Source organism: Myxocyprinus asiaticus, chromosome 29, assembly GCF_019703515.2.
Source record: "Myxocyprinus asiaticus isolate MX2 ecotype Aquarium Trade chromosome 29, UBuf_Myxa_2, whole genome shotgun sequence".
Classification (NCBI taxonomy): domain Eukaryota; kingdom Metazoa; phylum Chordata; class Actinopteri; order Cypriniformes; family Catostomidae; genus Myxocyprinus; species Myxocyprinus asiaticus.
Window position 1 is genome coordinate 23,446,824 of NC_059372.1, and position 14,687 is coordinate 23,461,510.

At 42.0% G+C, this 14,687-nt stretch overlaps 1 protein-coding gene across 4 annotated transcripts in view; it reads right to left on the reverse strand.

The window, feature by feature from the left end:
- The window catches only part of klhl17 (kelch-like family member 17), a 49,363-nt gene that overhangs the window by 12,255 nt on the left and 22,421 nt on the right, over nt 1–14,687 (reverse strand). For all 4 annotated transcript variants that reach the window (XR_007893710.1, XM_051661310.1, XM_051661312.1 and 1 more), the window contains exons 4-6: nt 14,219–14,440; nt 6,739–6,855; nt 5,712–5,925 (exon numbers count right to left, since the gene is read on the reverse strand). Coding sequence is in view for 3 of the 4 variants with exons in the window: in XM_051661310.1 (XP_051517270.1) it covers nt 5,712–5,925; nt 6,739–6,855; nt 14,219–14,440 (553 nt within the window). In the remaining variant the exon portion in view is untranslated. The remainder of the gene's footprint in view (nt 1–5,711; nt 5,926–6,738; nt 6,856–14,218; nt 14,441–14,687) is intronic.

Genomic DNA, 14,687 nt, shown 5'->3' on the forward strand with positions numbered 1-14,687 from the left:
TCTTCCCTTTAATGCACTGCGTTGAGATTGCCTGCAATGACAACAAGCTCAATCCGATGATGCTGTGACACACCGCCCCAGACCATGACGGACCCTACACCTCCAAATCGATCCCGCTCCAGAGTACAGGCCTCGGTGTAATGCTCATTCCTTCGACGATAAATGTGAGTCCGACCATCACCCCTGGTGAGACAAAACAATGACTCGTCAGTGAAGAGCACTTTTTGCCAGTCCTGTCTGGTCCAGTGAAGGTGGGTTTGTGCCCATAGGCGACCTTTTTGCCGGTGATGTCTGGTAAGGACCTGCCTTACAACAGGCCTACAAGCCCTCAGTCCAGCCTCTCTCAGCCTATTGCAGACAGTCTGAGCACTGATGGAGGGATTGTGCGTTCCTGGTGTAATACGGGCAGTTGTTGTTGCCATCCTGTACCTGTTCCGCAGGTGTGAAATTCAGATGTACCGATCCTGTGCAGGTGTTGTTACACGTGGTCTGCCACTGCGAAGACAATACGCTGTAGGCGTATCACAGTACGGACATTGCAATTTATTTCCTTGACCACATCTGCAGTCCTCATGCCTCCATGCAGCATGCCTAAGGCATGTTCACGCAGATGAGCAGGGACCCTGGGCATCTTTCTTTTGGTGTTTTTCCAGAGTCAGTAGAAAGGTCTCTTTAGTGTCCTAAGTTTTTATAACTGTGACCTTAATTGCCTACCGTCTGTAAGCTGTTAGTGTCTTAACGACTGTTCCACAGGTGCATGTTCATTAATTGTTTATGGTTCATTGAACAAGCATGGAAAACATTGTTTAAACCCTTTACAATAAAGATCTGTAAAGTTATTTGGATTTTTACTTGCGTACTATTGTTTGTACAGATGAACGTGGTACCTTCAGGCGTTTGGAAATTGCTCCCAAGGATGAACCAGACTTGTGGAGCTCCACAATTTGTTTTTCTGAGGTCTTGGGTGATTTCTTTTGATTTTCCCATGATATCAAGCAAAAAGGCACTGAATTTGAAGGTAGGCCTTAAAATACATCCACAGGTACACCTCCAATTCAGTACACCTCCTATCAGAAGTTAATTGGCTAATCGTCTAAAGGCTTGACATAATTTTCTGGAATTTTCCAAGCTGCTTAAAGGCAAACTTCTGACCCACTGGAATTGTGATATAGTCATTTAAAAGTGAAACAATCTGTCTGAAAACAATTGTTGGAAAAATGACTTGTGTCATGCACAAACTAGATGTCCTAAACAACTTGCCAAAACTATAGTTTGCTAATATTAAATATGTGGAGTGGTTACAAAATTAGTTTTAATGACTTCAATCTAAGTGTATGTAAACTTCTGACTTCAACTGTATTTATAATATAATTTACTTCAATAATATATATATATATATATATATATATATATATATATATATATATATATATATATATATATATGATTAAATTACATTACATTGATTTGTATTATACAACATTAGTTGTCTGCCATGTGTTCTAAAAAAACAATTCTTGTTTCGTCAAGATAATGAAAAAACAAGATGCAAGACCTCTGTGGGCTTTCCTATGTGTCGCAATTAATTTGAAATACACTGTTTTTGGATGTTCTTAACTTCCAAAAAATCTGAGCTGCGTATTTCCACACAAGATTTCTCACAGCTTTAGTTCAGCTCAGGGGTGGTTCTAGGGTCAGTGGATTATCGTGGCTTAGCCCAGATCTCTGTGGATACATATGAGGCCATTTCTAGCTGTATGCGGTATAAGCGGCCACTTAGGGCCCACGAGCCACCAGGGGGCTCTACAAACTAAAGTCGGATTTTAATTTTTTATTAAAATATTTTGTTGATAGTTATTTATTGTTATTTATAGTAATTTATTGTTAATTTGTATAGTTATTTATTGGTAATTTTTTGTTAATTTATTGTAATTTTTTTTGCATTTTGTGTAATTAATATATTCCAGTTTTAAGTTAATATATTCAAATTTGTTGAAGACTCTATTGTGGTGTCATTCTTCAGTGGGCCTGGATCCGGGAGACGGGGGGCCTCCAAGTAAAAAATTATATTGGGGCCCCCATCTGCTCAGAAACAGCCCTGCTTGAGGCAGTCATTTGATGAAATAGCGAACAGAATAAACGGTAACACTTTACAATACGTTTCCATTTGTTAACATTAGTTAACATGAACTAACAATGAACAATGCTTTTACTGAATTTATTAATCTTAGTTCATGTTAATTTCAAAATATAGTAATACATTTTTAAAATCACAAGCTGTATATGTTAAAGAGGTCATGACATGACAAATAAAATTTTCCTTGATCTTTTGATATATATGGTCATTGTACTAGAAAAACATACTGTAAGTTTCAGAACTGAAAACTTCCTCAACAGAAAAGAGCATTTATTTAAACCAAGCTGAAAAAATGGCTCGTTTGGAATTTGTGTAACTTGTGACGTCACAAGAATACAGTCCTGTGTGTAAACAAACTGGGAAAATGTGAGATGTGAAGACCAGCGTCTCTGCTTTGGCCTGTTGAAGCACCCAACATCACCGTGCATTGTATTACGTGAACCGCTTGTGAAACAGTCACAATATGATTCAAGCTTTGCAAAGGAACTATTATTGAAAGATGGGGCAGTTAAAATTGGACTATTGGACAAAAAACTGTAAGTAAACAATTTCATTTATGAATATTTCATATGTCATGACTGTTTGATAGTTTATGCTGTGCTTGAGTGAACAGTTTGCTACATTCAGATGAAATGTGTTGGGTATGTTATATGTTAACTCTGAAATGTAGTTTTAATGTTGTGTGGAGTTTGTTCATTTTCTTTTAATTGAGTTTCAAATATGGCTGTATTGGAAGGGCTGCACGATGTTAGCCAATCACAACAGTGGCCGTTTACACTGAAGTCTTAAAGGGTCAGGCAGCTTAAAACATTTCAGACAAAGGGCCAGAGACAAGGTGGAAAAATATTTTATATGAATAAATTATGACTGGTGCAAAAAAAAAAAAATAAAAAAAAATGTACTAACTTTCTAAGTGGACCTCAGGGAAGATAATAAAATTATTTGAAAAAAGAATATGTCATGACCCATTTAACATTAGTTAATGCACAATGAACTAACAAAGAACAATTGTATTTTTATTAACTAACATTAACAAAGATGAATAAATGCAGTAAAAAAAAAATATTGTTCATTGTTAGTTCATGATATCTAATGCATTAACTTCTAATGCATTAATCCAACTAACGAATGGAACCTTACTGTAAAGTGTTACCGAATTCACTTTATAGGTGGCATTTATTTAATAAATCTTTAAATATTAACATGCCTTTAACATGTACTGTACTTTAAAACGTGATTTAAAAACATTATTTTGTCCCTTTTGGCTTCTGTAGTTCAATGCACATTAGCCTATGTTCTAAGTTAGTTTAGAAGATAGCAGGCTGTAAATAGGCTATAACAGGTGCTTACAAGAAACATTTTTGATTTGCCAAAATTTGCGAGGTTAATGGCATTGTGTCTTAATAAAACATTTTTGCAAAAAACATGAGTGTCCTGGCTCGTGACTTAAAGTTTGCAAATTCCACTGACACATCTGTAAATATTACACTTTGTTTTCAGGGTTATCTAAATGTCTGGTTCTTGCTGCATCTTAATGGACCACATTAACACAGTTTTAATGTCTCAACAAGACACAAGGCATTTCGACCATTCACACACTTGAAAGCAGCCACCAACAAGCAGCGCGTGGGTACTGAATTGAGTCGGTATTTGGTATTATCGATACAGTACAAAGACTGGTATCATTAATTTATATAAATATTACTAGTATCGACTTGATACAGATGCACTGGTTCTTTTGACATCACTACAAGATGATAAAAACATTCTGGGCTTTACTGAAAACAGTGGTAGCCCACCTCTAGCGCCACATTTGGTTCAGCTTCAGTGGACTAAAAATGAAACACTATCCATTTATATAAGTCCGATTTTAGAAATCTCTAGCTTTTTCCCCACATATTTTTGAGTCAAAATTCTGCACAGAATTTTTATCTTTCTGCATGGGACAAACATGCGTTTGTGTGCAGCTTACAGGGATTTGCTCATGATCACTACCCTAGAGCAGTGGTTCTCAAAATGTGGTCCCCGGACCCCTGGGGGTCAGCAACCCATAGCCAGGGGGTCCGCGAAATAATTAGCTATAAATTATACAATTGTGATGTATTATTAAAAAGTGCATATTTACAGATGGGGACCATTTACGCCAATAAAACAAGCATATTGTGTCCATTACTCCCACCCACGTTAGATTTGGGCCAATAGAAATTCTGATATGATTGTAACATATCACGTCAATCTGTCATGAATCACTTACTTCACTCAGAAAAAAAAAAAAAACTCTCTTCACTCAAGGCACAACAAACCATTCCTGCTGCTGCTTACCTTGGCTTATTACCTAGCTAACAGGCGAACATGGAGAAATATTTGAGTAAGTCCACATCGTCAAGTGATGCTAAGCCCAAACTAGCTAAATTGTGAAAATATAGCGACAATTATATCGAGGTTGGTTTTATTGAGAACAGCGACGGGAGACCAAAATGCGTCATGTGTCTTCAGGTGCTAGCGAACAAAGCCATGAAGCCTGCCAAGCCAATGCGGCATCTGATTACAAAGCACCCAGAAAATAAGGGCAAAACAAAATCATTTTTCCGTTGAAAGAGCGAGGAATACATCCAATACAATACAAAACAGGTGGTGAACCTGGCCACAACTTCAGAGAATGCACAGAAGGCTTCTTATTTGGTGGCTCAACAGATTGCTAAAATAAGAAGCCACACAAAATTGCACAAGAACTCATACTTCCAGCAGCGTTTGAAATGTGTGAAGTTATGCTTGGTACAGAGGCAGCTAATAAACTGAAAGCTATACCTCTCTCAAATGACACCATGAGGAGGAGGGCTCGTTTGCATGTGGAGAATGATCTTAGAGTCTGCCTGTCATCCATCACTCCAAGAATAATCATAATGTGTTGTGAGAGTGAGGCTCACCCATCTCATTAGTTTAGGTGAGCTCATCAAGTGAGTAATTGTGAATTGTGAGATAAGAATTTGAAATTTCTGAATAGGCTTAATTACTATGATGTGTTCTGTAACAGTGTTATGATAACTTTTGTTATGATTTGTTCATGATTCATGTTTATGATTTGTTGTTTGTTCTGCCTATGATTTGAAGGAGCAATAAGTTATTATTTTAAAGTTGAAGCACATACTGAAAGTAACCTTAAACTAGTAATTTTAAATGTTTGGGTTTATTATGACTATGCCAGTCTTGCTACTGTTGATTTCATGAAAGATTTTAAGATCAATTACTTGAAAAGTATAAATTTGAATAAAATGACCCTGTGTTTGAAAATATATAAGTGGTATTAACATGATTCAAACTGAAATGTGTTTCTGTTTATCACTATGAAACAGGTCTTAAGTATTTAGGATGAAATGTTTTAGAATACAAATAGTTCCAATGGCATCTAAGAGTACAAATGGTAGTAAGCAATGCTTAATAAGTGTTACGATTATGAGGGGGGTCCTTGGAAAATGTTCTCCCCTCTAAGGGGTCCCTGGCCCAAAAAAGTTTGAGAACCCCTGCCCTAGAGAACCGATATGAATCGTAAAATGAATAGCCCTGATTTACAGACCTACGGCAAAGAGAACCGGGCTGGCACCCTCGCAACGCCTTGGACGGGTACGGCTGTTACTGAGCACGCCTCTCTGCTCAGGCATCAGGTGATACTTCAGAGCCTCGATCAGCAGGTCTTTGCACTCAGAGTGGTGTCGCACCAGCAGCTCTGTATCCACATTACTCATGAGAAAGTCTCGTGTCAGCAGGGGTAGCCGCACACACTTCATCAGCTGAAGAGAGATGGATGAAAAGAGTGAGAGGTGAGACTGGTGTGTGTGTGTGTGTGCTTTAAGAAAGCTGAAAGGATCTGACAATACAAAGGGAGGGGATAGAAAATGTGCATAATCCTTTATAAGCATTACTCCTATGATTTACTCTGCTAATGTTAAAGGGATAGTTCTCCCAAAAATTTTAAGTCTCTCATCATTTACTCACCCTCATGCCATCCCAGACATGAATGACTTTCTTCTGCAGAACACAAACAAAGATTTATAGAAAAATATCTTAGCTCTGTGTAGGTGCATTCACTGCAAGTGAATGGTGGTCAGAACTTTAAAGGTCCATATTACTTGAATGGTTTAATCCATGTCTTCTGAAGCTATATGATAGGTGTGGGTAAGAATCAGATAAATATTTAAGTCCTTTTCTTACTATAAATGTCCACTTTCGCATTCTTTTTCTTTTGTTTTTGGCAATTCGCATTCTTCGTGCATATTACCACCTACTGAGCAGGGAGGAGAATTTATGGTAAAAAAGGAATTAAATATTGATTTGTTTATCACCCACACCTATCATATCTTCAGAAGACATGGATTAAACCACTGGAGACGACTTTATGTGATTTTTGGAGCGTTAAAGGTCTGGTCAATATTCACTTGCATTGAAAGGACCAACAGAGCTGAGACATTCTTCTAAAAATCTTCAGCAGAGGAAAGTTGTACACATCTGGGATGGCATGAAGGTGAGTAAATTACGAGAGAATTTTCAGTTTTGGGTGAACTATCCCTTTAAAAGCAGAGTAGGACAGGTGGAATCACACTCACACGGGGCACTTGTTGTCTCCGCCCATCAACGTCATGCTTGACCCAGCTCAGCACAGCCCTGTACACCTCCTCCTCAGATGGGACGTTCAGGTTGTCACTGGAGATCAGATCCAGCACCTGCAGAAATCACAAGAAACCAACATGATGTCACAGTGACTATTTACTTTTTTAATGGTTTAGTTCCCTCAAAAATGAAAATTCTTTCATCATCTATTCACCCTTATGTTGTTCCAAACCCATATGACTTTCTATCTTCCATGGTACACAAAAGGAGATTATACACAAATGTTAGCCTCAATCACCATTCACTTTAATTGCATTTTTTTTCTTTCTTCACAAAATGAAAGTGTTGACAGAATTTAATAGATGTTCCTGGTTTTATTGTGAATGATTCATCAGTGGATGTTATTACAAAGGAAAAAATCTTTGGAATAATACTGTTTAAAATTATTTATTTATTTTTTTAAACCACCTGTCTTTTAGAGAGTACATTTCATAATCCACCTTTTTTCTTTGAATATCCAGTTTTTCTTGCAAAATACTGTATATCACATTGCGGAAGTCAAATAGTTTGCAAATGCAATTTCATGTTAACTTGAAACCTCTAGGATCTCTACAATACAAGTCAAATGTGACGGTTTTTGATTTTAAAATACTTTCTTTTCTTCTATCCTAGTTTAATGTGCAGGGAGACAACTGTAAGCCATTCATAAGTTTATTTGGCAAAGTGTGTAATACTGCGGTGCTTTCAAAAACATTGCTCTGTTTGTTGGAGCAGTCTGACAAGTCAACTGTGGCGCAATAATTATGTGAGTTTGGGTCAGGACTATCTGTTTGTACTTTATTATTTCTGTGCATTGAACTACGGAAAGCCAAAAGAGAGAAAATAATGTCTTTAAATCACGTTTTAAAGTACAGTACATGTTAAAGGCACTCAACTTCTGATCTTTGAGCATATCTGAGGTTGAGGTTAGTGGGACTTCTATTATTATTTAAGAATTACAATGTCAGAATTAAACCAAATTACCAGCTCCACAGCTGCGGCAATCAGTGTAATACCATCACACCACCAGCTGTAATCCACAAACACAACTCTCTGCCTGCCTTGCACACTGCACAACAGTCTTTACACCATCCCCATCACTGATTGTTTGTTTATTTGTGGCAGAGGGCATAGTTGCCATGGACACAAGCAAACATTTGTCTCCCAGGTCATCAAGCTTGGAGCTGCCTTCAAAACCCAGAGGGCATAGACACAAATAGGAGCCACCAACAAGCAACAGCTGTTGAGAGAGAGAGAAAATCACAGGCAGAGGGAGAGAACAGCGGTCATCAGTCTCCCCTCTTGCTAATGGTTGTCTCCAATCAGTCTCTAAACAGCAGGGGTATTTCACAGAATCAAGCAACCTTTCAAAGCAGAGAGACACTAACAGCACCGGCATTCAGATTATTCAAAAGAACTTGCTTCTGTGACAAGAGCCGATTAGAGCTGATGAAAGCTGATGAGCTGATGTCGTATGAGAGCAGGGGCTGGTTTCTGTTGATTAGCTGTCTAAACTCCTCACTGACAGGCTGTTGCTACTGCGTATTCAAGCGGATGATTGAAACTGTACTGTAGAAAACTCCAGTGGCACTGACTGACGCAAGGTGCTGATGCAATGAGTTTATTTCAGTGTCACAGCAGTGCAACAAGTTCAGACATATTAGCTCTGACGAGTCAGAGAAGAGCCGTTCATGTTCTTGAATATCGTGAGGCTTGTTTAACCCTGTCTTCGGTCATTTTTGACCGATTTGATTTTTTTTTACAAAAATAGTTTCCTTCATCGGAACAGTACAAGGCTTGATGACTTTTCCTACATTTGCCATCTGAACACACACAAAAAAAATTCTGAATTGATTCTATGAATCTAGGTGCTAACTCCAAGTCTTCTCTTTGAAACACCATGGTCAAGTTTGACTGCATACAAAAAAAAAAGGATGCTAAAAATTCACAAATAGTAATCTTTGAAAATATCTAAATATATACATACTGAATATATAACTTTGTTACAACATTGGTCTACAGTGACCAGGCAGCATGTGTGGATAACGTCCTGGTTACTTGCGTAACCTCTGTTCCCTGATGGAGGGAACGAGACGGTGTGTTGATGTAGTGACACTAGGGAGCCTGAGACACCTCTGGTCTTTGATAAAAGGCCAATGAAAATTGGCGAGTGGTATTTGCATGCCACTCCCCCGGACATACGGGTATAAAATAAGCTGGCATGCAATCACTCATTCAGGTTTTATGCTGAGGAGCCGAGACAAGGTCCGGCCACTTCAGCGGGTAGTTCAGCGTTGTGGCAGGAGGGACACAACGTCTCGTTCCCTCCATTAGGGAACTGAGGTTATGAAAGTAACCAGGACATTCCCTATCTGTCACTCACTTGATGTTGTGTCGATCTGGTGACACTAGGGGTCCCTATACAAAATGCCGCAACTGGCTGAACTGTTACGTGAACGGTGTGTGACGGGCAGACCACTGTGTGCCTCGTAGCCAGTGCACCAGGCCGACACGTAACCTCCCCCAACACTGTTATGAGTGTTGAACGGCTCTTTGGGACAAGTTGACTACCCAAAAGATAGAGACAGGCTAGCCCAGTCGTGGCCTCTTTTCCCCTTCTTTTTTTCCACTCCCTAAAAAAAAGGGGGATTATCCGACTGGGCCGACCAGGTCTAGTCGGGGGGTGTCCCTCCCAAGGGGAGGACACCACGGAGACCACACCTCGCCCAGAGAGAGGGGGGGTATTTAAGTGGAAATACATCACATGGTTTTGCTGAGCTATGTCGGAAGTATGTCATGTGGAGAAGTCTCATGGTAGGTCCTACCCAAAGGGGGAGGAGTTACTACAAACATGGAGACTGGGGCAGAGGGGCCTCTGCCCAAGGAAGACACAGTTTGCCACCAGGGAAACAAATTAGCAGAAGATATACATCGCATGGGGTTACCTACGGGGAACCGCCACATGCGGAGCACCTACCCCAGTACAGGGCTTTAGTTAGCACGTGTACTGGGCCGGCAGTGAGTCTCTCCGAAAACTCGACTGCCGCAGGGCTCGGAGGAAGTCAACCAGGGAACACAGTTTGTGAACACTACTGGGAGTTAATGGCACACGTCTTCAGCTCAGGTTAGGTGAAAGGCGCTATGTGCAAGTGATACACCCAGCCGGCTGTCCCAGACTTACCTGCTTGTATTGCATGCCACTACACGGGACGAAGCCGGTTCCACCCGGAGGTTGTAGAACCTCGCAAAGGTGTTGGGTGTTTCCCAGCCCGCTGCTCTGCAAATGTCTGTTAGAGAGGCACCCCTGGCCAGGGCCCAGGAGGCCGCTACACCCCTGGTAGAATGGGCTCGTAGCCCTACCGGGGGCGGCACGTCCTGGGTGTGATATGCCATAGTTATGGCGTCAATGAGCCAGTGGGCGATCCTCTGCTTGGAGACAGCGCTTCCTTTCCGCTGTCCGCCAAAGCAGACGAAGAGCTGCTCAGAGATTCTAAAGCTCTGCGTGCGATCCAAATAGATGCGTAAAGTGCGCACCGGACACAGCAACGTGAGGGCTGGGTCTGCCTCCTCCTAGGGCAGCGCTCGCAGGTTCATCACCTGGTCCCTAAAAGGGGTCGTGGGAACCTTGGGCACATAGCCCGGTCAGGGTCTCAGGATCACGTGAGAGTAGCCCAGATCGAACTCCAGGCACGTTTCGCTGACAAAGAACGCTTGCAGTTCTCCTACCCTCTTGATGGAAGTGAGCACAGTCAGGAGGGCAGTCTTCAAGGAGAGTGCCTTAAGCTCAGCTGACTACAAAGGCTCAAAGGGGGCTCTCTGTAGACCCTAAAGTACTACAGAGAGGTCCCATGAGGGAACAAGGTGTGGTCTGGAGGGGTTCAGCCTCCTGGCACCTCTCAGGAACCTGATGATCAGGTCGTGCTTCCCTAAGGACTTACCGTCCACTGTGTCGTGGTGTGCTGCTATAGCGGCTACATACACCTTCAAGGTGGAAGGGGACAGCCGCCCTTCCAACCTCTCCTGCAGGAAGAAAAGAACTGATTCGACTGTGCATCTCTGGGGGTACACCACTTAGCGAACAGACACCACTTAAAGGCATACAGGCGCCTCGTAGATGGGGCCCTAGCCTGAGTGATCGTGTCTACCACCGCGGGTGGTAGACCACTTAGGTCTTACACGTCCCGTCCAGGGGCCAGACATGGAGATTCCAGAGGTCTGGTCATGGGTGCCAGCTGGTGCCCCGTCCCTGAGAAAGAAGGTCCTTCCTCAGGGGAATTCGCCAGGGTGGGGTTGTTGCGAGGAGGGTGAGGTCCAAAAACCACGTCTGGGTGGGCCAGTAGGGTGCTACCAGGACGACATGCTCCTCGTCCTCCCTGACCTTGCACAGGGTCTGTGCAAGCAGGCTCACTGGGGGAAACGCATATTTGCGCATCTATGAAATATATATATATGACTGAGGTGCCTCGGTCAGGGCGTACCAGAGCGGGCAGTGGGAGAATTCTTGGGAGGCAAACAGGTCTACCTGTGCCTGTCCGAATCGACTCCAGATCAGAGACCAGATGGAGTCTCCACTCTCCCCTGAGGGTAACCTGCCGTGACAGCGCGTCCGCTGCAGTATTGAGGTTGCCCGGGATGTGAGTGGACTGCAGCAACTTGAGGTGCTGCTGACTCCAGAGGAGGAGACGGCGGGCGTGTTGTGACATACAAAGGGAGCGCAGACCGCCTTGACGGTTGACATATGCTGCCATTGCCGTGTTGTCTGTCCGAACTAACACGTGCTTGCCCTGGATCAATGGCCGGAACATCTGCAGGGCGAGCAGAATTGCCAGCAACTCGAGGCAGTTGATGTGCCAACGCAGCCGTGGGCCCATCCACAAGCCGGCAGCTGTGTGCTCGTTGCAATCTGTCGTGACCACGACGCGCCTGGAGACCTGCTCTAGGGGAATGGCTGCCCGTAGAAACGCGAGGTCGGTCCAAGGGCTGAGGAGGTGGTGACAGACCGGTGTGATGACCACGCGATGTGTTCCGCAGCGCCATGCCCATCTCGGGACTCGAGTCCTAAGCCAGTGCTGAAGCGGTCTCATATGCATCAACCCGAGCGGAGTGGCCACCGCTGAGGATGTCATATTGGGGTCCCCAAATTGCCCCCAGTGCTAGCCGCGTTGTCCTCAAACCCGTAGGTAGAAGGACCGAGGCGGGGAGCCGCTGGAGTTGCTTGCTTTCTTACGAAAGCAAGCCGCGACTGCAACGTTGCCATGGTCATGTTCTCGCAGTGAGTACATGATCCATCCTTGAACGCTGTCTCCGTGTGGGTCGCTCCCAGACACGAAAGACAGCGATCGTGACCGTCTGAAGTTGAGAGGTAACGACCACAACCAGGAATAACACACAAACGGAAAGGCATCTTTAAAAAGATGCGTCTTTAAAAAGACGTTCCGTGTGTGCCACTCTTTTAGAGAAATATACTCTTTTAGAAAAATATACTCTCTTTTTTCTGCCGAAGCACCCAGGGGCGTTCTCTGCAGTGCACCAGTGCAGAGGAGGGAGAAGCTGCTGAAATGCGCCGTCAGATCCAGCAGAGGTGAATGAACAGTCAGCTCAGTAAACATCGACCGTTCGGCTCCGAAGAGAAAATCTGAATGAGTGGTTGCACGCCAGCTCCTTTTATACCCGTATGTCCGGTGGAGTGGCATGCAAATACCACTCTCCAATTTTCATTGGCCTTTTATCAAAGACCAGAGGTGTCTCGGGCTCCCAACAGTGACCCCTAGTGTCACTACATCGACACAACGTCGAGTGAGTGACAGATAGGGAACTGCAGCCATCTACTGGTTATAATTGTCATTTCATGTAAATGTTTTTTTTTTCCAGCAGATAGCAAGCAGATGCTCCAAAATGCATGATACATCTTGATATTTTCTTATTTTTTCATATGAATGAAGTGTATGCTTTTAATTAACTGAAAGTAATATAAAATTTGTTTATTTTATATGAAAACTAATAGTTTAATGTAGTCATTTAGAGGTAAATTAGGTCTAAATACCATAGAATTCCAAAATAAATGGATAAATTTACTGTTATTACTTAAGTGGTTAGTTTTATTACATTTCGTTAAAAAAATTAAATACATGATTACTGTATGTGGTCAAATTTGACCAGGAATACTAAGAGTGTCGGCCTGTAACGAAGACTAGAAGGGTTTAAAGAGAACTCCCCAGAACATGTCCAACAATCCAGCTCATTCTCAACCTAAGCACAAGCGCCATTCTTTACCACAATGTTAACCCCAAAAAGTCCAGCATAACAGAATATTAAACATTAACAAATCTCCTCCTATTCTAATCTTGCTCTAAAATGCATTTTCAACATTTGTTGTTCTCCCTATCCAGTCCCATGGAAAGAATGCTGGGAAATGGAAATCCCCTGCCCAGTTTCATCAATGCTACATTAACACCACAAAACGTATTCATGTAGTCCCAACTCAAATCGATTAAGTAAACTTCCATTTTACAAATTTAAACAGATATATTGCAGTGAAATCAAGTTGTGACAAAATGTTCTAGAATTGTGTTGCTTTATTTTATTTTAATTAAGTAACTTGAAGAAGCAGCAAAATCCTTTTTTGAGTGTTGTTTCAATATTGACTTGGTACCAAAGTACCAGTACTTTTGACATTTCTAGTTGGTACCGGTCATTTTATTCCAGGGATTGTTAAAACACCAAGGTTTCCCAGATGATAGATCAGCTCGATCACAAGAAGGCTGATAGGGCGGATCTAAAGATTCTGTTTTTAAAATGCTCAAAGCCAATGTGAAAGGAAGTAGTGTCAGTAGCATATATAATTAGACATCCGCAGCCAAAACCATTTTCCTCCAAGGATTGTTATGGCTCTTATCTATATCCTCAATAAATCTATTCTTGAATAATCCTCTGGAACATATTTTAATTCATAATAATTTTAACTTAAATGTACTATGACCTAGGGCATTTAAAGAGAGAGTTCACCCAAAAATGAAAATTCTGTCCTCATTTACTCATCCTGTTGTCCAAGCCCATATGATATAGAACACAAAAGGTCATTTTTTTTCATATAATGAAAGTGAATTGGGTCTGTCAAGCTCCAAAAAGCACCATAAATAACAACTTAATTTCTGTCTGTACCTCAAACCAAGCTGACATACGGCTTCAAAAGGCATATTGTTTTTGTGTGTGTGTGTGTGTGTGTGTGTGTTTGCAGGTGGGAAAGCTACAGTCCTAATTCACTTTCACTATAAGGAAAAGAGTAGACAGGATATATTTAAAAAATACCCCAGTTTGCATTCCACGGAAGAAAGTTATAACGGTTTGAAATAAAACAATAAATAATAATACCAGAATTCTAATTTTTGGGTAAACTATTCCCCTTTACCTCCTTACTCTCAGAAAGTTTCACCTCACCTGTTTCAAAGGTAGCAGCATAAACTCCTCAGTCTTCGACACCTCCACAAAGTGCTGCAGGACATACTTATGGGCCGACTTGAGCAGGTCACTGCAGGAGTGAGTGTCTGCAAAGCCACGGATGCCCAGGCAGTTGGAGGGGTCCAGCTGGCTGAGGAGGAATTTACAGCAGGCATCTCTCACTCCATTGAGTTGTAGGAGACTAGCTGCAGGCAGAAGGGTCTGTTTGGTGTTTACACACAAGATGAAGCCAGAGTCACTCATATATACTGTACAGCAAGAGTGACATTTTATATATGCATCATATACACTCACCGACCACTTTACTAGCTACACCTGTACACCTACTTATTCCTGCGATTATATAAACATCCAATCGTGTGGCAGCAGTGCAATGCATAAAATCATTCAGATATGGGTCAAGATCTTCAGTTAATGTTCACATTAACCATCAGAATGGGGAAAAAAT